Source organism: Haliotis rufescens, unplaced genomic scaffold, assembly GCF_023055435.1.
Source record: "Haliotis rufescens isolate VD_foot unplaced genomic scaffold, xgHalRufe1.0.p SCAF_50, whole genome shotgun sequence".
Lineage (NCBI taxonomy): Eukaryota > Metazoa > Mollusca > Gastropoda > Lepetellida > Haliotidae > Haliotis > Haliotis rufescens.
Window position 1 is genome coordinate 1,152,176 of NW_025964224.1, and position 23,537 is coordinate 1,175,712.

Below are 23,537 nucleotides of genomic sequence, written 5' to 3' on the forward strand. Positions count from 1 at the left end.
AGTGATGCAGGTCTGAGACGTTTACCACTTCAGTGAAACCCACAAGCACAGGTATAGTGCTGACAAACCTAGAAATATAATCGCGGTAAACCAGAATTTGAACCCACAATCATAGGTTTCTGGCATGCCCAAGGTAAGCAGCTCTGCACAGCGAAGACTGGGCCACCTGTGCCCCCACTAAAGATATAAAATCATGTCATCACAAGGACCTTGAGATAAATGTGATAATGTCATTACTGGGACCTGGAGATATCAGTCATGATGTCATCAGGACCTAGAGATAAATGTCATGATGTCATCACCAAAACCTGGAGATAAATGTCTTAATGTCATCACCAGGACCTGGAGATAAATGTCTTAATGTCATCACCAGGACCTGGAGATCAATGTCAAAATGTCATCACCAGGACCTGGAGATAACGTCATCACTTGGATATATAAGTCATAATGTCATCACCTGGAGATATGTTATAAATTCATCACTGGGAGCGGGAATCATATCAACTTTACATGTTTATTTTCTATTTCAGCTGGTTGTAGTTTTTGTATTTTACTTTTTCCATCTTTTAAAATGGTTTATCTGTAGTGAAAATAACAGATCAAAATTTTACTTTAGTTTTTCAACAGCAAAGAGAAAAACAACTTTTCTGACAGACATTTATACTTCTTTATATAGAAGATACTTTCAATATGTTGCATCCTAATCTGGCATCTACTTCCCATCTTGATCAACACAACATTGTGCAACAGAAATGTTTATTTACTGAAACATATTTTCACTTTTATCTCAGCCTAGCCAAGTTCACAAAGCGTGTGGAAAGTGGTGGGGAGAGACATGTTCTCACCAGTGACTTGAGACGCATGATCTCCTGCTGCTGGGGGTCTCGGTTGATGATGGGCTTGTTCTTGATCTTCCTGGCGCGGTCCGCGTACCGCAGCGTGTTGATGGTCTCCTCCATGTTGGAGTCAGCAGGGCTGATGCAGGCAATCATCAGGGTGTGGCTGTTGCCGCCCAGCGAGTCTGATGGAGAGGAACACTTGGCACATGAGATCAGCCGTTTGATGCAAATACTTCAGCTGTTTCTATAAGTGTTGTCAATATTTTTTTGGACGGATAGTATTGCTTGGTTTTTACAGCCTGTAACTAATCAAATCTGGACAATATAAACCAGTGAGGTGAGGTGAGGTGAAATGGGGTTTAACGTCGCGTCTAAGATTATTGCACTTATATAGCGACATGCATGTACGTGTGTGTGTTTGTGTGGCTGCTTGTACTAATTCGGACTGATGCCGATTTATAGTGCTAGCACACTGAGATACCATGCCGCAGTTTAACATGAATACCCCACTCAGAGCCACAGTATACTGACTCCGAGCCAACCAGTCCTTGCTTTAGCCCCTTAATGCCGAGCGCCAGACAGGGTAACAACAAGTACCATCTTTTAACGTCTTTTGGTATGAAGCGGCCGGGGATTGAACATCGGACCTTCCGCTCTCCAGACGGACGCTCTTCCACTAGACCACGGAAGCGGTCTATAAACCAGTGATTGATATTATGATCAATGTCCTTGCCATGGGGTATGATGGCACACTATCAACAAGTCCCCTAGCCCGATCATGGATCCATTTAGTTGGCTCGTATGTCAAGCCGAGGTTACTGAGGACAGTTACCCCAGACTGGTCACAGCAAAATCAAGTCTGGGACAGGAAAACCAGAGTTAGTTAAAAGGGGGGTTTGGCCTACCTTGCAGCAGTCGAGTGAGTTTGGAGTCTCGGTAGGGAATATGGTTCCTCTTCTGACTGTCGTCTCCTAAGGCACTGATCACGTTCCCCAGGGCCAGCAGACCACGGTTGATGTTGATACCTGCAAGTGAATGTATCAGTCGAAATACAATATGGCCCAAAATTTGATAAGATAAATATTGCAAAAAAAACAACAACAAAACATGTACTTTCCTGCACTGCAATATGATATATAAACTTTAATAGTTTATGTATACTTGATACATGCATTTTGTTTGTATTAATAGAGTGTGAATGAGTGAGTTTGGTTTAACGCCGCATTTAGCAATATTCCAGCAATATCACAGCAGTATTACTAGAGTGAATGTGTGAGTGAGAAGCATGTTATTTTCTGTAAAAAAAACTAAGATGTACTGATGAGTTGTGCTATATGTCATGGGCTTTCTGCTACCCTGGGCGGAAGCACATTTGATGTAACAGGTACTTCTTTTTAAAAAACAAGAAAAGAAAAAAAACCCGCCAAAAACAAAACAAACTAAGTTATTCTTGGTGAAAAAAAATTGATTTTCTTGTTTTGTAAACAATATTGTCTGTGAAACACATCATGGCAGAAAAGAAGTCTACATGATGTACGAGTAGAATGAAATACCCATTATGATGAATATGAGATTTTAAGTATGTCACAAGGAAGGAGGTCATGACCCAGGGGAGACAATTGGTATTGTTGGATGTCAAAATTACCTCCCCTCGACCACGGAGTACAACACAAGGCACGAACGGTAAATCCAAGCAAAGGTAAATCCAAGCAAAGGTAAATGAAGCTTCCAATGCCACGACATTGTAACAAACAGTGTTGAATGTAGCACACAGTACCTTCCCTTAATCTCTCTCCTTCTGCATGCGTTCTCTTGATCCGCTCGGAGCCGGCCAAATCCACGAGGTGGAATTTAGCCTTACATGCGTCCTCTCTGGAACATTCACACAATGTTTCCAACACAATTAAAGGTCCTTCACTAAAGTTTGACATATTGGTGAAATGTGAAAAGAATTTGGGACATCCCAGATGTAGATCTATTTGCATCCGATATGTTGTGCCTCGATAGGCCAGGTGAGACAAGATACAACTCTCTCAGCCTATTTTTTAGTCCAGAGACAAGTGTAAACCTTATCTCACTAGTCCTCTGAGTTTGTAGCTTGTTCTGCTTGAAGAGACAACTAAATTCTGTTTACATTTTCTGTCAGTTTTATTCAGTTCCAATTTCTAACAAAATTTGAAGCATTGAGACCTGGTTCAGGTTTATTTAGTAGCCTCCGCCTCGGGCTAGCAAACTAGTGTGAAATTTGAAGTCTGCAGTATACGTATTGATATCACAAAGATATGAGAGTTGACGTGGTAACACAATATCTACGCTATATTGTGGATCATAATAGCGAATGCTAACAAACACATTGACAATGTCATACGCAAAATGTTTCTTGTTCTTTCCTAACCGATTTCGAATGAAGGTAGGGGTAAATCCACTTCAACATTCGAGCAATCTCATTGAAATCAGATCTTAGTTCTCGCTGCCGCTAAACAATGATCTGAGGACATCCCATTACGGGTCACGTCAGGCCGACCTTGCGCGAACTTTGACCGACCGATAGAAGGACTGACAAGAAGTCAACATTAGCCAATCAGAAGGCAACTTTCTCGTGCTTTACGGCACTAATTTCAAATTGGCCACTACGCTTCGAAACATATTTTGACAAATTCTCGATTACAAATTTGAAACCTGAACAAAAGAACATTCTGGAATGACTAATAGATGGTCTACATTGTATGGATTCCGTCGCTAAACCCGTAACTATTGTTCGCAATACGGGTTGAAGTTTTCGAGGTTGCATTATCAGAATTCACATTCCGAATGTCTCTTTCATGATCTGGTAAGTGACGCGCTGATTGGCCAGATGAAAGGTCGTTCTGACGTGAACCCTAATGGGATGTCTTAAGATCTTTGTTTAGCGATAGCGAGAACTAAGATCTGATTTTAATGAGATTGACATTCCAGAAACTATCAAAAAAATGTTAACGTGCGATGAAATGTTGTGCTTAGTTTTGCATAAGTAAACAGTCGACAGGGGATGTAGATCATGAGATTTACCGCAAAAATATAGAGTCCGCGATAATATAGAATCATACTATACACAGGTCTCAAAAGAGTCTTCCTGTTTTGTATCACAGCCACAACCATCACAGCTTGATGTGAATCATGTAGCACTGTACAGTGTCAAGTTTCCAGGGTCCACAGTCCCTGTGGCTTGCTGCTACAGCATCTGAATCATGTAGCACTGTACAGTGTCAAGTTTCCAGGGGTCCACAGTCCCTGTGGCTTGCTGCTACAGCATCTGAATCATGCATGTCGGGGGGTTCTCATCGGTTCAAATTCTAAGATCGTTTGTTTTCCCAGATACTAGGGCTGTTACGATTCACTCACGTATTCTGTGAATCGAACCGTATCCATTCATGAATTGAATTCGTATTTATGAATATGCAATCATGTGCATTCACATACCCTGTACCTAAAAATATCCATAAGAACATATTATATGCATAGATTTCTTAAAAGATAACACTCTCATAATATTTAATTTGACAGTATTGTGGTCACTGGTCATTGTTGCATTTAAGCAGATACTAGTACCTGGATAAGTGCAATATATAAATGTATAATATATTAATAGTTAACCAACCATGTCAAATAATTTATGTTGTTATTGTTTCCCTGAATATAACAAATAATACATCAGCTGCTGACTTGTTATTGTATTTGTGAACTAATATTCGTATTTGTTACCCTATATTCATGATATGAATCATATTCGCCTCATAGTGTATTCGTTGCAGCCCTACCAGATACCATTCAAAATTGCTGATGATACAAGAGTGTCTTAGTAAGAAGTGAGAAAATCCTGCCAATGTTGTAGACTATCCTAATGTCAGTTTGTCTCCTGGTATTAGGAACTCCTAACTTTTGAACTTCTTCAAATAAATTAAATCCTGAACTATTAACACAAATAACATCAGGGTTAATCATAACAAGGATCACATGACCATTATGCTTAATTTCAAACATTATGTACATTATATATTATCATCCAAAACTGGCTCCCACAGGAGATATCGCTTGGATGAGATCAAGCGATATCTACACTGTAGATATCGCTGCAATGAAATTACATCACAATGCTTTGCAGACCATTGTGACGTCACTGGTTACCATGACGTCACAATCAAATGACATCACTAATGGCTCAGCTACTGAAGCTGCTAATTACTGTCTACAAATTGAAAAAGTTGGAAGAATGATGTTGGATGATAAATAAAATCTCACCCTCGTGTCTTTTGATATCAAATGTATCAAGCAAGCCTCGGAATTTTTCCACTTTTATCAACTCGTGTTGATATATTTGATATCAAAAGACACTTGGGTGAGATTCTCTATTTATCCCCCCTCCGCAGTTACTTACGGGTTGTCTTTACTGACTCGGTCCACGGTGATGGTGAAGATGGCGTGAGATCGGCTGGAGGTGTTGTTCATGGCGGTGGACCCCGTGGTGCGGGATGAAGACCCCTGGGTCAAACATTTCATGGTCTCTGCATAGGACTTCACTTTTACTTCCCTTAGACCAGCTATCTGTAATCCAAATTATGTTCCTTTATTTGAACAGTTTTTTTCTTTGTTTCTTTTTTCTTTTTTAAATCACACCAACATAAGACAACTGAGCAGTGGGGAGGAAGTGGGGAGGAAGGGGTGGAGGGGGTGGAGGGGGTGGAGGGGGTGGAGGGGTGGAGGGTCGGAGGGGTGTTATTCTGGTTAATGTGTATCACAAAATCACCCTTGACATAATAACCCTGGGAAGATCTGGGGTAGAATTGGTCTAAGCAACCAATGCATGTCTTAAGAAGGGATTAACAAGATTGGGTGGTCTGACTTGAATGATGCATGTCATTGTATTCCAATTACTTAGATCGATTCTCATGATGTCAATCACTGGACTGTCTGTTCCAGACTCGATTATTTATAAACCACCATCATGTAGTTTGAATATTGATGGCTGTGTGTGGCATTAATAACAAACAAAAATGTCATGAAATCCATTAGGATCCATGCAAAAATCTGTAAATCTGTAAAAAAGTAAATCTGAGTTTCTTGATATCTGAAGTTAAGGGTTCAACAAATCTTTCACGTGGTCCAATGGATCAGTTCAACAAATCTTTCACGTGTACCACTGGATCAGTTCAACAAATCTTTCACGTGACCCGCTGGATCAGTTCAACAAATCTTTTACGTGTACCACTGGATCAGTTCAACAAATCTTTCACGTGTACCACTGCAGAGCTCCAGATAAGATGCATAACTGCGTAAAATACGCATCAGAAATGCAGAAGTACGCAGTAAAATAAAATTCAAGCGTATCAAATACGCAAGGAGCATTACAGATACGCTACAAAATATAACTTGTGCGTATCATCAAAATGTTGTGAAGTAACCCTGCGTATTCGATTAGCAAATCAGCAACTTATTTTGAAATTATAAACGGACATTCCGTCAAGCTTGCCAAACTCCAAAATGACAGTTACATCATGATCATTTGCCATCACACTTACTTGTGGAAGTATCGTATTTTTGAGTCCTATAAAGCTCTCGAACCCACACGACACTAGTTTGCAGGGACAAGATGAATAGTGTTTTTAAATATTTAACTTAAATACCCACATGTGTAAAAACTAGTGGGTAACAGAAATTTGTATACCCAGATAGAATTACTGATACCCAATGATTTTAAAATGCATGGGTAAAATACCAACAACACCAAAAGCTTATCTGGAGCTCTGCCACTGGATCAGTTCAACAAATCTTTCACGTGTACCACTGGATGAGTTCAACAAATCTTTCCTGTGTACCACTGGATCAGTTCAACAAATCTTTCCTGTGTACCACTGGATCAGTTCAACAAATCTTTCACTTGACCCACTGGATCAGTTCAACAAAACTTTCACGTGTACCACTGGATCAGTTCAACAAATCTTTCACGTGTACCACTGGATCAGTTCAACAAATCTTTCACGTGTACCACTGGATCAGTTCAACAAATCTTTCACTTGACCCACTGGATCAGTTCAACAAATCTTTCATGTGTACCACTGGATCAGTTCAACAAATCCTTCACGTGTACCACTGGATCAGTTCAACAAATCTTTCACGTGTACCACTGGATCAGTTCAACAAATCTTTCACGTGTACCACTGGATCAGTTCAACAAATCTTTCATGTGTACCACTGGATCAGTTCAACAAATCTTTCATGTGTACCACTGGATCAGTTCAACAAATCCTTCACGTGGTCCACTGGATCAGTTCAACAAATCCTTCACGTGGTCCACTGGATCAGTTCAACAAATCCTTCACGTGGTCCACTGGATCAGTTCAACAAATCCTTCACGTGGTCCACTGGATCAGTTCAACAAATCTTTCACGTGTACCATTGGATCAGTTCAACAAATCTTTCACGTGTACCACTGGATCAGTTCAACAAATCTTTCACGTGTACCATTGGATCAGTTCAACAAATCTTTCACGTGTACCACTGGATCAGTTCTTTGTCAAATCACAATTGTTGGACTGTGCAAATAATGCTTAGTATTTACAACATGTCAGTGTTATACAATGTTTATTGTAACAAGAAACAGGAAGAATTTGCAGACAATGAACTCACAGCGATTCCTCCGCTGACTTCCTCCCTGATGACGAGGTTCTCCCTCTTGGAGGGATGGCACAGTAGGTCATGCAGGTCTTCCTTGTGAATCTGAAACAGTTGGTTAAACCTCTAAATCATCAGCAGTCTGAAGTTTATCCACTAGTCCAAAGCCAGAGTCTAGTAAAATTTCATTTTGTCTAGAAAGCTTTGCTTATAATTTCTTTTTGTCCAACAGTCTGGAACATAATTTATTTTGAGAAGCATTTTCAGAGACAATTTGGGGGGGGGGGCTAAAATTCCAGGCCTCACAAGGATATCAAATGGTCGGCCCCTAAGATCTACATAAAATGTTAAGTGGCTGGTTTGGGCAGGAAAACTCAAACGTTTCTTGGCGCAAGCTACATCAGACAGCGATTATGACTTCCATTGATCTTTTCTATTTGTATGTTTCCAAGCTCTGTCAAAGAGAACCCATAATGAGGAAAGGGACAGTGGAACCTGAAGCACAGATACATTTCAGACTAGGGAGCAAAGGGTACTAACTATTTAATGTTGCAAGTGAGTTGGTAGTCTAATAAATTTCTACAAGATGATGATGACATTCCCAACGACAGTTGACACTACTGGACATATCTCTTAACTGTAGAGACACCTCACAGTCCTCACTCCTAGATCTGGGAGTCTCAGGGCTGTCCACTTTCTCCACCACACTGGATGACACCAGGTATTAAAGGGGGCGGTGTAAGATGCCATACTACAGGTTGGTTTATTATCTTGACATTAGTTTGAACTTGCTGTAACCACAGTAAGTTTACAACATAAACATTTCTTAGAATTGACAAAATCGTTTAACTGACAAATCATGAACTTCATCAGATTCGACTCGCCTGCTCATGAATGATTTACCAGAAAGTAAAGAAGAGTTAGAAGATTTTTATCAACTTTTTATTATTTAAGCAAGTTAAGAAATAAACGACAAGTGGGAGCCAGCACAGCCCCGAGTAGTTTATTTTCCCGGCAGAGCTTTTATTTAAGAATTGACCTTCGCTTATGTATGTATTATATTTTAAGAATTGATGAACGCTTATGTATGTGTATGATAGGGAATTCCCAGGGGTTTCCCCAGGAATGTGGAAGTAGTCTGTCAGTGTTTACGTCATTTCAAGGATACGGGGCTCGTGAAAAACGTATGAACGTCAAATTGTGTTGTTCATACACTTATGAACGTCAATTTCGCAGTCATGTGACCGACCTCTCGTCCAATGGAAAAAATGTATATCGTGTAAACTTCAAATTAAAAAATTATCGTACGATAAACAACGACCATTAGTCGTTTATCTTATAGGAGATATCAAAATTATGTACAGGCTCACTAAGGATGTTGATAAAATGTACAAGCTTTAAAAATATTTACCCAAATGTTAATAATGATGACTCCCTGAATAGAATCCGACTTTGGAAATGTTGGACAATTCCATTTTACGAACAGGTGGGTTAAGTGTGGTATTTTCACAATCATCACGTCAATTATCTGTACCTTTTCTCCCAATACCAATTGTCTTATCTCTCCCACTTGTGGATGTGATCGTTCGGCTATTGTGTTTATCTGCACTGCCCAGCTACATCTACGGGGAACAACTCACAAGATACTTCCCTCTGAGAAATAACATTGTCCAATTTACGACATCATCAAGTTGCGAGCGCATGTTCGAATCTCCAGAACTGACATCATGATAGAACAATGTTTTATCGTAAAATAAACCACGCTTCGTTTTTAATTGGTCTTTGCGATCTCATATTTACAGATAAATAGCCACGAGAAACATGTAGCCCCTACAACCCCACGTGACCAGGAGGTGGTGGGACATTTTCAATCATGTGAAATAGAAGTAGGCAAGATATACAGTATAAAAAGATATAATAGGTAAGATAGATGAGAAAGTGGATAGGAGAGAGGGGGGAGATAGAAACAGAAGATAGTGGTACCTTTATGTTTCTAAATATGCAGCAATAATAAAATAGAAAATCAGAAGTTGACTTTACAGCAGCACTCTCGCATTACTCAGCATGCTAAGTGCTCGTTTGCCGAGGTAGACGCCTACCACGCAGGGTAGTTATAGTTACCTAGTAGCCCATGCAATATTTTAGCAGTCACCATTTAAAAAGGAGCAAAATTCAAAATGTACGAAATATTCTAAAAATAAATTAGGATTCAGATTAGAGTTTGACTTTTACACATAAAGTAACATTTGTCACGACATCAAATCATGTTATTTAGGATACCAAAATCCCAAAGAGTAGAAACTTGAGAGTGAATATGACATTATTGATGTGGGGTCAACGTGAGGTAGCCATTAGACAAATTCAGGGTGAATCAAATCAGCATGGACGCCAAACTAAACCTAGAACTTGGTAACAATGAAAAACAAAATGGTCTCCAGCAAGAACTGTGTAGTACTCCAGGGTTAGAAACTAACAGTTTTTGCCCACTAGTACTTATAATGATAACATATAGCAAAAGCCTTAAAATGGGCCAATTTCTACTAGTCCTTTACTATTGGGCAGTTTGGTAAGGACTACAGGACTAGTGCCAATTTCTAACGCTGTTTAACTCACCTCAAGGTATGACACTGCGATGCTGAAGTTGCTTTCGTTGCACCTGTCGTCGATCCCCTGGAAGAGTTCCCGCAGCACTCTAGGTATCACCCCCATATGCTCCTCATCCTCGGACAGAGACGCCTCGTAGCATCCCCCCATGGTGAAGGTCTTGCCACTCCCCGTCTGGCCGTACGCCAACACTGTTGCATTGTAACCTGGGACAGAGGGACTCAAACACTGTAACCTGGGAGAGAAGGGCTCAAACACTGTCGCACTGTAACCTGGGACAGAGGGACTCAAACACTGTAACCTGGGACAGAGGGACTCAAACACTGTAACCTGGGAGAGAAGGGCTCAAACACTGTCGCACTGTAACCTGGGACAGGGGGACTCAAACACTGTAACCTGGGACAGAGGGACTCAAACACTGTAACCTGGGAGAGAAGGGCTCAAACACTGTAACCTGGGACAGAGGGGCTCAAACACTGTTACCTGGGACAGAGGGACTCAAACACTGTAACCTGGGAGAGAAGGGCTCAAACACTGTAACCTGGGACAGAGGGGCTCAAACACTGTAACCATGGAGAGAAGGGCTCAAACACTGTCGCACTGTAACCTGGGATAGAGTGGCTCAAACGCTGTAACCTGGGACAGACAGAGGGGCTCAAACACTGTAACCTGGGACAGACAGAGGGGCTTAAACACTGTAACCTGGGACAGACAGAGGGGCTTAAACACTGTAACCTGGAACAGAGGAGCTCAAACACTGTCGCACTGTAACCTGGGATAGAGTGGCTCAAACGCTGTAACCTGGGACAGAGGAGCTCAAACACTGTCGCACTGTAACCTGGGACAGAGAGAGGGGCGTAAACACTGTAACTTGGGACTGAGGGGCTCAAACACTGTAACCTGGGATAGAGTGGCTCAAACACTGTAACTTGGGACAGAGGAGCTCAAACACTGTAACCTGGGACAGAGGGATTCAAACACTGTAACCTGGGACAGAGAGAGGGGCTCAAACACTGTAACCTGGGACAGAGAGAAGGGCTTAAACACTGTAACCTGGGACAGAGAGAGGGGCTTAAACACTGTAACCTGGGACTGAGGGGCTTAAACACTGTAACCTGGGAGGGGGGGTTCAAACACTGTTGCGCTGTAACCTGGGATAGAGTGGCTCAAACACTGTAACCTGGGACAGAGAGGCTCAAACACTGTAACCTGGGACAGAGGGATTCAAACACTGTAACCTAGGACAGAGGGGCTCAAACACTGAATGTGTTCCTTTAATCTATGCTTGTTTCAAGTGTCAAATAATATACTACCAGTGAATTTCATTAGTTTCCTCTACTCCAACCAACATAACATGTGGTATCTCCAGGCTGGCACTCATTTCAGACTGTCAACTTTCAGCAAAGTACAAAATGAACAGATACACTTACCATGCTTACCAAACAAACTTTGTGTTTTAGAAGACAACACATGCCTAATACATTATGTACAACTAACAATTATGGAAAAGGGTAAATGTTGTTTTATGCCATGTCAGCAATATTCCTGCTTAATCCTGGCGACCAGTAAACAATCAAGTCTGGACACCACAAATCAGTGGCTGAAAGAATGTGCAACGATCAATGCCATTGGCGACTGATGACATACAACTACTGACAGTCATTGAGGCTGACGAGCCAGCCTTCCTTACTCAGTGCTAATGACAAACACCGGTCCTGTTAGGTAAATGGGACCTATTCTTTCCTGTTATCCCAGAAGTTCAAAGACATTGGGTGAGGTGAAATGGGTCTAACATCGCGTCCAAGATTACTGCACTTAAACAGCAACGTACATTAGGGCTTTTACAATTCACTCGCGTATTCGGTGAATCGAACCGTATCCATTCATGAATTGAATTCGTTATTCATGGTCACTAGAATCGAATATTTATGTATATGCAGTCATGTGCATCTACATACCCTGTACCTAAAAATATCCAGAAATATGCAGAAATTTCTTTGAAGACAACACTCATATATATAATTTGACAATATTGTGGTCATTGGTCATTGTGGTATTTGAGCAGATACTAGTACCTGGATAAATGCAGTATATGAATGTATAATATATTAATAATTAACCAACCATGTCAAATAATTAATGTTGTTATTTTTCACTGAATATAATAAATTGTACATTAACTGCTGACTTGTTATTGTATTTGTGAATAAATATTCGTATTCGTCACCCTATATTCATGATATGAATCGTATTCCCCTCATAGTGTATTCGTTGCAGCCCTAATGTACATGCACATGTGTGGTTGCTTGTACTAGTCCGGACCGATGCAGAGTTTATAGTGCTAGCCCACTGAACATGCTGAGGTACCTACTGCAGTTTAACATAAATATCCAACTCAGACACAGTATACTGACTCTGAGCCAACCAGTCCTTGTTTTAGCCCTTTTACAAATACCATCTTTTATAGTATTATTGTATGACGCATCCAGGGATCGAACCCCCAACCTTAGGTTCTCCGGGCGAACGTTCTACCACTAGAGCATGGGAACGGCCTCATAGACATTGAGAAAGCATCTAACTTGCAATGAGTGATGAATACCTTTAAACAAACTGTCAAGCAGTGGTTTCACAGAGTTTTCATAAACTTCACACTGGTAGTTGGAGGGTTTGAAGATGAAGTCATAGGTAAAAGCGCGATCTCTGCCGATGACAACCTGGGGCTCATTTGGGGTGAAGTTCACACACAGCTGGCATCCTTCGCCTACTTCCTTCGGGATGAGCGGGCGACACCTCACTGCCACTCGCACCGGGATCACCTTGTCAGCCGGCATCTTCAAACAACCTGAAGTAGAACATCATCCCTGTGAACCACTGGTACAGTGCAGGAAGTACATTGTGGAGAAGGGAATATGTTAGGATTTCATCATTAATTTGTTCAAAACAGACTTAGAAATTAGTTTTTAAGACCAGAAACTAGTGGAAGCTAGTCCTGCTTGAACGTGAAAACATCTTGTAAGTTTCTTTATTTGCAATTTGTGGCAGAATTGAAGCATTCAGAAGTGGTTCTGAATTATGGCCCTCAAATGGTTCTGGTCGAAAAGGACTACCAGCGTTTGAGATGTCCCCAGCATTTTTAGGTAGCCTCACCCATCGGACTACAGTGAACTTTCCTGGCAGCCAACTCATCAAATCATCAATAGAAGAACGCAGCTATTATCTGCATCTTTGACAGCAATAAATGAATTGGAACCCGAATGTGAAGCCTAGAGATTCATGTGCTAAAAAATAACGATACACACACAAAAAAAAGACATGATAATTGAGTACTACATTGTGTCTGTTAACACCTTTTGGGGGGAAATTGTTTGATAGGCATTACTTAGATATTGACGGGTGACAAGGTAGACACAATTTTATGGATAACAACTTTTTTAATACTGTAAAAGCATATATCGTTGTCAAGCAGGATCTATACCGAAACGTTGCTTTTTACAGTATTAAAGAAGTTGTTATCCATAAAATTGGGTCTATCTTGTCACCTTTTTGGGGTTCATTTATTTTGTATACTAGAGTATTGGAGGTACAGTATGTCACCTTTATTTCGTGATATAGGTGGCAAGGATGTTTTAAACCAGCGTCTTAAAAGCATACCACACAACACTGATACCAAACAGGATTTTCAGTGACACTTTTCAACTTCTTTGAACATTTTGTGATTCCTTTTAGGATACTTTGGGATACTTAAACAGAGAGGGCTGGCATGGTTAGGAGACATCACACTGTGAAAATATTACTGATCTTGCTGATCTAGTTGAGGTTTGTTTCTGTTATGTTCAGAAGTGAAACTAAGTCATACTCATGATAATGTTCATAATAAGACATCAAAGTTCAAAGTTTCCATAATCATGATAATGCTGAAAGTTGACTAATCTTGTCTTGACTACTGCATGTATTTGCTTAAGCTCCCGTCCTGTAAAATGTATCAGAAGGGGTACAACCTCCTTTAGACTCACAGCATTATTTCATTACAAACCAAATTGATTTATTGCAAAAGATGTTCTGCGGAAGATAGTGTTCGGACCAGAGATGTTTGGATATGTGCAGCATCAATAAGCATATATCTAATAAACTGCATTCCTGTGCATATTAATGAAAACTACAGAATCAATAAAAAAATATATGTGTATATTAGTTTCCCTCCATAATCCTATTATCCCCATGAATTAAGTCAAAATATAAAATATATGGAAAAAATAAGTGCTTTCATAAACCAGCACTTGCTATTCAATACGTTGCTGGCTATATTTACTAAACAAATAGTGAAAACTCTAATTTATGATCAACGTGATCTCTGATATCGAGTGAGTGAGTGAGTGAGTGAGTATGGTTTTACGCCCCTTTTAGCAATATTCCAGCAATATCACGTCGGGGGACACCTGAAATGGGCTTCACACATTGTACCCATGTCAGGAATCGAACCTGGGTCTTCGGTGTAACGAGGGAACGCTTAAACCACTAGGCTACCCGACCACCCCGATCCCTGATATTGAGGCCACAAGGTTGAGTCTGCTGTTGTATGTAGTAAACATGGTAAAAGTACACATCATAAACTATTTAAGAAGAGTACAGAATACCCAATACTTTCCATAATTATCATATGGCAAAGAATGTGCAGAGCTGCTGCCTTAGTAATGGTTTATTATAAGGGTTTTTTTTATCTGCCATGCTAAAATAACGGGGAGTCTGTGTGCTTGCCAAAGTAAATGAAAATACTACATGTTTGTTAAAATGTGTCCCTTATGGACGTCACTGATGGAACTTCTATTTATTAGCAATATTTACACATATTTGTGATCAATATTTCTGTTAATATGTAATCACTGCATAAAATTTTGTGGTGCTGAACTCTAAAGTTAGGCCTAGAAGATTCTGTTAGCACTCAAGATATTATTTGATTCCTATGACAGAGCAATCGATGCCCACCTACAATTAACCTATGACCCTTTAATTAAGAAAGAATGCAGTATACCGGACACCTTCCGCCATTTTGCTCAGGGATGTACACAAGCTCATTCCTTAATAGCGGCTTATGATTTTTTCAGACGCCATTTTTCTGTCGCCCCGCTAATTTAACAGTGGGTTTGGGGGACTTGCCCCCTACACACACACACAATGACTTGAATTAAGTGCTTTCGTAAGTAAATATAATGTTTAAGTACCAAATGAGATACAAAATATGTGTTTGTTGAAATGTGGCTCCCGTGGATGCTACTGATGAGGGTGTCCCATGCCATGATGGAACTTCTATTTTCGAGTACTTTTTTCGATGCTAATCATGCTAATGTCAAACTTTCGACTTTTATGGATTGCTTTGATATTCAATTTCAAAGTTTAATCAAATTAAACCATACAAAAGCATGTGGGGTCATTTTTCTGTTTATTTTGAACTTTATTGTCATATTTCGAAATACTGATGCTGTCGCGTGTGGCTTTATTAGTAGGCCTAGCATCAAACAAACATGGGGATAGGTGTCCAATATAATGCATGTGTGCCTAATATTTAGAACAGACAAGGAGTTGTGATGCCTTTGGAGGCTTGGTCTAAGCAATTATCCCTTTGAATCAGCCGACCAGATGCTTTGTAATAAACAATTATTGCACAAAGATCCCAAGTCGAGGTCATCGCCGGTTGATCCCTGAAACATCAACCTGGCTGTCATGGACACAGCTGGGAACAGTGGGTTCCTCTTTTGCATTTATCAACACTAAAAAACAAACCCTGGTGTCTGATATATCTGACAGTGCGTCATGCGAAAGAATCTGACCATCCACCCACAGTACATCTCGACAGCTAGATGAGTAGAATAGATCAAGGCTGCCGATCGCTATTTTTGTGACGAATTCACTCTTTAGCTGACTAATGACTTCTTGGAGGGAGACCGCAGTGAGATACACAAATATATAAACTTTACCCTCTAGTTATTCCGATCGGATACTCATAAAGTACGAAACAATCTAGCAGGGTAGTTTTATATCATGTAATCAACAAAACAACAGCATTTCCTTACCGAACGATGTCAACAACGACACATGTAGATTGAGAAATCCGACCACTTTGTGATTTGAAATGACCGCCAATGGCCGTGCAAGGAGATTGTCATGTTATTTGCGATTGGTCGACTTCCCACCAGCGCCATCTATCAGAATTGTAAATAAACGAGAGTGAAGTCCCTTGGCAATGTCCAAGCACCTGCAATAAGGAACAATAACTTCTAGCATTAAATTCCCTTTTCTATTTGATAGCTGGTAAAGTATATTTCGATATGCGATTGTATGATAAGAGCCATATCAATTTGACAAAAATATATGAAACCCGTCTAGATCGGATGGCTATTAATGTGCAATTACCATATACTTGTAAAGTATCAAGAATATTTTCCTTCGTGTAGGCTAACGAAAAGTAAATGAGACGATAACAGTCTATCTTTTTTTTTCTGTGTGTTAATAATTGATGTTTAAGCACTTAATGCTTTGTAATTTGGTTTCTAATGACTCAGATTAGATGAAGCAATTGGAAAGAAAAAGAATTTATAATAGGATCAGTCGGTCTGTGTCATTGTCACTTGGTGTCACCAAACCATATAATTATAATTATTATTTGGTCTCTGGTGTCACAAGTTGGTCTGTTAGACAACTGGAAACGCATGTCATGCTTATTGCTATGTGTTCTATTCTTCAGTGCGCAGTTTACAGTTGACACAGTTGTGATGATGGGAAGCTCTTCATGATGAAATTGTGATTTCACAACAATGAGGTAAATGCATGAAGGTTGATTGATAGCCTTCAGGAGAGATCGAATGTCATTAATTTATTTTGCAGAGTGTGTTGTCTCAGTTAGATACAGTGGCTGGCTTCAGTAAAGAATGTTTTTAATTTTATCTGCAGGGACTAATATTACTATTTTACCGCGGAAACGTCTGGTTTATTACATGAACATATGACTGAAAACCTATTGTGTGTCATTTTATATATGTATACCCAAAGGCAGAAATTATTCTAACATAAAAAAAATAATGAAAATTGGTGAAAAAAATTCCTGCTGTGGATGGAATTAGATCACATGGACAAAACAATGCCTGAAGGTATGTTAACATGCAAAAGTCCCAAGGATGAGCTCTCCTGTCATGTCACACGAGGGTGTTCATACAGAGATAAGTTCACCCACTGAGTAACAAATGTGTCCACATTGTGCATTGATGCACACCTGACGGCTTCGCCTCATTGAGGCCACTAAGCATTGAAGACAGTCATGGAGAATGGCATTCCCTGTCTGAAGAAGGATGAGCCAGAGTTCCAGAAACATCTGCACCGCTGGAGACATCAACGTCAATGTTCTGCCATCAGTACTGGCTGTCTGGCAATCTCATTAAAATCAGACCTTAGTTCTCGCTACCGCTAAACAAAGATCTGAAGACATCCCATTAGGGGTCACGTCAGAACGACCTTTCATCCGACCAATCGGTGCATCGCTTACCAGATTATGAAAGTGACAGCCGGAATGTGATTTCTAATCATGCAATCTCGAAAACTTTAGCATGAGGTATTCCGAACAATAGTTACGGGTTTAATCTAGACCATTTATTAGCCTTTCCAGAATGTTTTTTTCTGTTCAGGTTTCAAATTTATAATCGAGAATTTGTCAAAATGTGTTTCGAAGCGTAGTCGCCAATTTGAAATTAGTGCCGTAAAGCACGAGAGAGCTGCCTTCTGATTGGTCATTCCATTGGTCGGTCAAAGTTCGTGCAAGGTCGGTCTGACGTGACCCGTGATGGGATGTCCTCAGATCTTTGTTTAGCGGTAGCGAAAACAAAGATCTGATTTTCTTGAGATTGGGCTGTCTGGCAGGGCGACTCACGCCAATACTGTAGCTGTCGTAGGACAGGTATGCATGTGGTGCTGGCCATGGTAGAGGCTGTGTGAGTTGCTGTCTGTCGAAGATGCATGGTTCAAATCCTTTTGTCTTGTTGAAAAGTTGTCACAGTGGCAGACACTATGGGACGTGGTTGTTCTGTTTGATAACATCGCCGTGAGTGCCACAAGTGTGGTATGGTGAAATCTCATCAAAACAATCAACAGTAGTGTTTTTTTTATGTAAAGTTGGATATCTGGCCTGTTGAAGTAGTCACCCCAAAGTTGTTATTTCTTACCAAAAAAACATGCAATACCAGGAAAAAGTGGTTGGTTGTGTTTCTTCACACTTTTTTATAAGTATTTTCTCTGGTTAAAATCCAGAACTTCATATAATGGTTTGAAAGTGAAAACGAATCTATCACAATAAATTTTGCCTTTGTGTGTATGTGCTGCCAACATTTGACCTGTTGTATATACCTATAAGTCACAGTGAGTGCAGTCACAGTGTCACAGCATTGGCAGGTCCTTTCTCATAATGCCTTTCATTGACCTGCTCTGCTCCAAAACATCTACACAAGAAACAAGTTGATGTGTCAAATATTTTACAGTTATCCTACTTCATTTTACACAATTTGTGGGTCTTAAGCATAAGCATAAGCATATCTATTGACAGTCGTGATCAATCATCAATCTATCATGAATTACATACAGATAACTAAGGCGACGCGATTCGCTGTGCAGAGTTGCGTCCCTTGGGCACGCCAGAAACCTATGATGGTGGGTTCGAATCCCGGTTCGCCCCGATTATGTTTCTAGGTTTGTCAACACCATACCCGTGTTCGTGGGTTTCACCGAAGTGGTAAACATCTGAGACCTGCATCACTTCGGGCTTTCCTCCCACATTAAGCTGACACGCCGCGACATAACTGGAATACTGTTAAAAGTGGCCTTAAACCCAACTCACTCACTCACACATGCAGATAATTATGAAATTCCATATGCTACTGATGAGCGAAATCCAATCTAGTATGATCATCACTGGTTATAGTTCGTTCTTGGGCTCTGTGATTAAACTTGGATTGAAAAAAGCAATAAAGTCATTTCTCTTTTGAAGTGTAATGGTGGCCATGTGATCAGAAAGCACAATGGTATGAGATTTCCTTGACTTCACTGAATATCAGCAACGGCACAATATTCATCTCAGCTGTTTACAATGTTGAATGACTTGTACGTAATCTTTCATTTATGTTTATGATTTTATTTTCCCAAGTGAAAAGACCTGGTGTGTAGCAAGGCAGTCATTGAAACATGATGTATCAACTTAGCAGTGTTGTATCATGTGTATAGTGACCCTTAGACCAATATTTCCAGCATCTTCCTTAGGCAAGGGAATTAACTATCTGTAAATTCCACCATTGCCGAAACTTGGATGGAATTTCTGTGTTCAACCGTAGCGCCGCCAGTGGCTATTATGAGTTATGTCCCTTTAATGTCCCTCCTATTGACCAATCAGATTCCAATTCTGATATCACTTGCATCTGCCTCAAACAAAATGGCGGCGCCCAGTAAAGCTGATCTGATTGATAATCAAGATTTAAATTGTAATATAACGAGTCTTACCTCGCGAAGTACATCAAATCATGTCAGCACCTTGATTAAAAACATGAAAAGATTTGGAATATATCTGTTGATGCTATGCAACGGTACACATGCTTTGCAATTCCTGCAATGGACCGAACAGGATGTTGATTTCTTTAAGTGATTTTGATAGGACTATGCATAGACTCATTAGTCCAGCCAAAATGTAACTCCATTATTCCAGCCTAGTTCGGCAAGGGTGGAAACTGGACTTTTACAGTCAGTTAATTCTCTTGCCTCGGGAAGATGTATTTCCAGTACCAGTCATAACCATTCCCAGTATGAATCAACAGTTCTTCTCTGTTTCAGTTTTCAGAATAATTACAGGGTGCTTTGACTGAAGTAAATGGTAGAAGCCAGTTTGCTGACAGCACAAAAACTATATGAATAATGGCTGAAGAAAGTCCTGCATCCTCTAGCCGCTACGCCAATCAAAGACATGAGTGTGAAATATGTCACAAAGTGTTTTATCGCAACGATGTTTTCAAATGTCACATGAGGATACACTCCGGAATCAAGCCCTACCCTTGCGATGTATGTGGGAAGAGATTCGCACACTACGGCAACCGCAATCAGCATGCAGCGACTCACATAACATCAGCGTCCTTCAAGTGTGAGATGTGCGGAAAGTCCTTGACCTCAAAGATCTATTTAAATCGACATATGAAAAAATATCACCCTGACCAATATACTCCATGTAAACGAGGACAAGTCCAACCGGGGAGAAGAAACACCAAACATTTCTTTACACAAATTGTCCCAGATGTGACAAAACAAACAGAATCTCAAGATTTAGTGACATCAAACGAGGTTCGAATATACCTCCCTCCAACACTGACAGACTCTGAACACAAGGATTCCACTTTGGTTTGTACAAATGAGCCCCTCGCTGGTCAAGGTGCAGTGTTTCAACTGACGTGCAGCTACTGTGGCCAGGAGTTTGAACAAAGACACAGGTATCAACTCCACATAATGATGCACGAACTCGAACAGGGCAAAACTTGTAGTTTCTGTCACACAACATTTAGCAGTCTGGCTGAGAAGCGAAAACACGAAATGTCCCATACTGAGAAAGAAAGAAACGTACGGAAATATAAGTCACCATTAATACTGGAGAAACATACCCCGAAGAACGTCCCCAGTGAACTACCTCCACAACCGATCTCCTTTCCGACAGGTTTTTCTCCTGAAGGGCTGAAAGTGGTGGGCATTCTCTGCAGTCCTACACCAGCCGCCAGTCCATGTGTTTCAATGGACCAGCAGCTGTCCTCTCCATCTTCAACAGAAAACAATCTTCAACATGTATCTGAACAAGATTTGTTGCCAGAAAGTTTGAAAGTGGAATTCTTACCTGATGATTTGGACAACACTGCTGACAAGCTTTGAAAGATATGTTTAGATTGCATTGATATTTCTTGGATTAGTGGTATATGTTAGTCAGTAGACTTGAAGAAAATGTAGCATCTTGATACTTTCTGATATGATTACTGGTCAAATGGCCAATATTTATAGCAACTTGCCCAAATGTCCTGATTCTTGTTTCCCTGTTTCTGCTTCTTGCAGTTAGGAGCCCTGGGTAAAATAGACTTTCAGAGTGGCCATGCCCTCCATACAGTGAGGACAGTCCAGCTTTAGTGTCATCACTGCACACTCTAAAGATGGTTCATCAGTGCTGTATGCTCTCTGTGGTGTTACTGGTATTTGACGGATTTACCAAAGAATTCATGTGTGCAATCTTTGAACAAGTACTGCAGGAGAGAATAGATTTTTATCTCTTCTGAGGAACTTTGTACTGAAAGATAAATTAAGAGAGGTCAGTTATAAACAGGATATTATCTTGGATTTGATACCAATGCATGTACAAATTGGGATATATGTTATTAAGAATTTTTTACTTTTTTTAATTCAAGGGTATTCTAATATTAAATTCAATGTAATTGTGTAGCACTAAAACATTCTTTGTTCTGTTTTCAGTTCAATACAAATCACCTGTTCAGAGCTCAGACATTAGTAGTTAGTTTGATTAATAGTCTGACAGAGCTACAGATAAGAAGCATATTTGCATAAAATACCCCCCCAAAATATTCAAACCCAATTACTTTCTATCAACTTGCATACAGAAATTCATGCATTAAATGAAAACCTCAAATGTATAAAAACAGCATGTGTAAATACCCAATGAAGTTTTTCCTGCATTTGTACATGGGAGCTAATTTCCGAAACACAGTTATAAGCTAGTTTACTTTCTGAGTCAAGCCTATATATTTAGAACAGTTTTATACATCTAAAACATTATTTCATTTTTTTAATCTTAATATGTTCACTGATTTTGGGAAAAACCCAATAGAGGGATGAATAGATGAGTGAAAAAATATTGGTTACCCAATGAAAAATGTAATAACTCAATTAATTAGAAACCCTAGAGTAAAAACTCAATTACTCAAAAAGTGATCTGGAGCTCTGGTCTGAAGTTGGACATTTTTAGTTCCAATTTGTAGTTAGAATCATGTCGTTACATAGTTTTACACAAGTAGAAGTGGACATGTGCTCTTACATGTCTGACTGTCAGGTGTCAGATCATTTCTTTATTCTGCGTCATATATATGCATTCATATATTTTATATATATATAAGTGGTTTCCACATGTTATATTCTATGTCTCTAAATGTTTTTTATTGTTTTATTGTGTGCTAATTGTGCATTGGCATTATTTTGCAAGTGGGTGTTGCTAGGTTGGAGATAATACCTCATGTCTTTGTTGAAGTTTGGCATTGCCAGTTTACATGACATGTCAAATACCGTATTTTCTTGTGCGTAGTGCTCACCCAAGTATAATGTGTACCCCCATCTAGCGGATTCAGTATTTAAAAAAAATAAATTAATAATATACTAAGAATATAATTACCCCTTCTGCGAATTCCAGTAAACGAACAGGTGATAAGAAACTTGGTCAGTAAAAAATTGAAATTTGAGATATAAAATCACCAGACATGTTGATTTACCGTTTAAATTGTATTTTTTTGTCCCACTAGGCATTGTTTTACATGCAGGGATTAGATTACCTTGTGTATTTTCTTGTAAACTAAGCAGGAAACAGCAATCAGCTGTACACACGTTTTCTTGGAATCTACCAGTGATTCGGTTAAAACTTACCCAATGATATAACTTTAACACAGCTGTGTTTTTGGGGAAAAAAGTGTCACTTTACTCAAGAAAATACGGTAATTCAGCAAAGTTTACCTCATTCTGTGTTTGACAAGCTTGTGTGATTGTTGCTGTTTCCAGTTGTTGTGTGATGCACTGCCAGGTAGGGTGACATGATGCACTGCAGCTGGTACCAAGATGTTACTATGACAACAGCTAGTGTACTGGACTGCCAGACAGACCTTTCATTATAGTTTCCTTGCACTCGGCATTAAGGGGATAAAACAAGGACTGTTGGCTCGGAGTCTGTGTAGTGTGTCTGAGTGGGCTATGTTAAAACTGCGGCATGGTGGGCGATAACCATTAAACATTAGCCCAGACTAGTACAAGCAGCCATACCCACATGTTGCTGGTTGAGTTCAATAATCATGGATGCGACGGTAAACACACCCCCTCCCCCCAACCCACCCCCAAGGCTCTGTCTTATAGCTCATTAGTCGTTCTCGACTTGCCAGTATTTTATTGTGTGATATACATGTAGAATCAAATGCCATGCTACTGTGAGTAAATGTGATTTATACTTTATATGTGGCTTTGTTTTAGTCCTTTTGTTTAGGGGTGGTCGGGTAGCCCAGTGGTTAAAGCGTTAGCTCAGCACGCCAAACACCTGGAAGCTTTTTTCTGGTGTCCCCTGCTGTGATATTGCTGGAATATTGCTAAAAGCAAGGTAAAACCATTAGGCATTGGTATGAG

The 23,537-nt window shown here is 40.0% G+C and overlaps 2 protein-coding genes across 2 annotated transcripts in view; one reads left to right on the forward strand and one right to left on the reverse strand.

Moving 5' to 3' along the window:
* LOC124151350 (chromosome-associated kinesin KIF4A-like) overlaps positions 1-16,300 on the reverse strand; it is a 43,394-nt gene extending 27,094 nt beyond the window's left edge. The window contains exons 1-8 of the mRNA XM_048384731.1: positions 16,160-16,300; positions 12,691-12,933; positions 10,101-10,297; positions 7,503-7,592; positions 5,254-5,420; positions 2,617-2,711; positions 1,745-1,864; positions 846-1,021 (exon numbers count right to left, since the gene is read on the reverse strand). Of these exons, the coding sequence (XP_048240688.1) occupies positions 846-1,021; positions 1,745-1,864; positions 2,617-2,711; positions 5,254-5,420; positions 7,503-7,592; positions 10,101-10,297; positions 12,691-12,922 (1,077 nt within the window). The 5' untranslated portion in view covers positions 12,923-12,933; positions 16,160-16,300. The remainder of the gene's footprint in view (positions 1-845; positions 1,022-1,744; positions 1,865-2,616; positions 2,712-5,253; positions 5,421-7,502; positions 7,593-10,100; positions 10,298-12,690; positions 12,934-16,159) is intronic.
* An 11-nt stretch (positions 16,301-16,311) lies between these two features.
* LOC124151363 (zinc finger and BTB domain-containing protein 24-like) lies at positions 16,312-22,567 on the forward strand. Its single transcript, XM_046523772.2, has 3 exons — positions 16,312-16,397; positions 16,831-16,905; positions 19,950-22,567. The coding sequence occupies exon 3, from the start codon at positions 20,031-20,033 to the stop codon at positions 21,024-21,026; it is 996 nt and encodes a 331-aa protein (XP_046379728.2). The 5' UTR covers positions 16,312-16,397; positions 16,831-16,905; positions 19,950-20,030; the 3' UTR covers positions 21,027-22,567.
* Positions 22,568-23,537: the final 970 nt, after the last annotated feature.

Excerpts from the sequence above, each read along its gene's own strand:
- LOC124151363 (XM_046523772.2), top strand. The coding sequence starts at position 20,031 with ATGGCTGAAGAAAGTCCTGCATCCTCTAGCCGCTACGCCAATCAAAGA.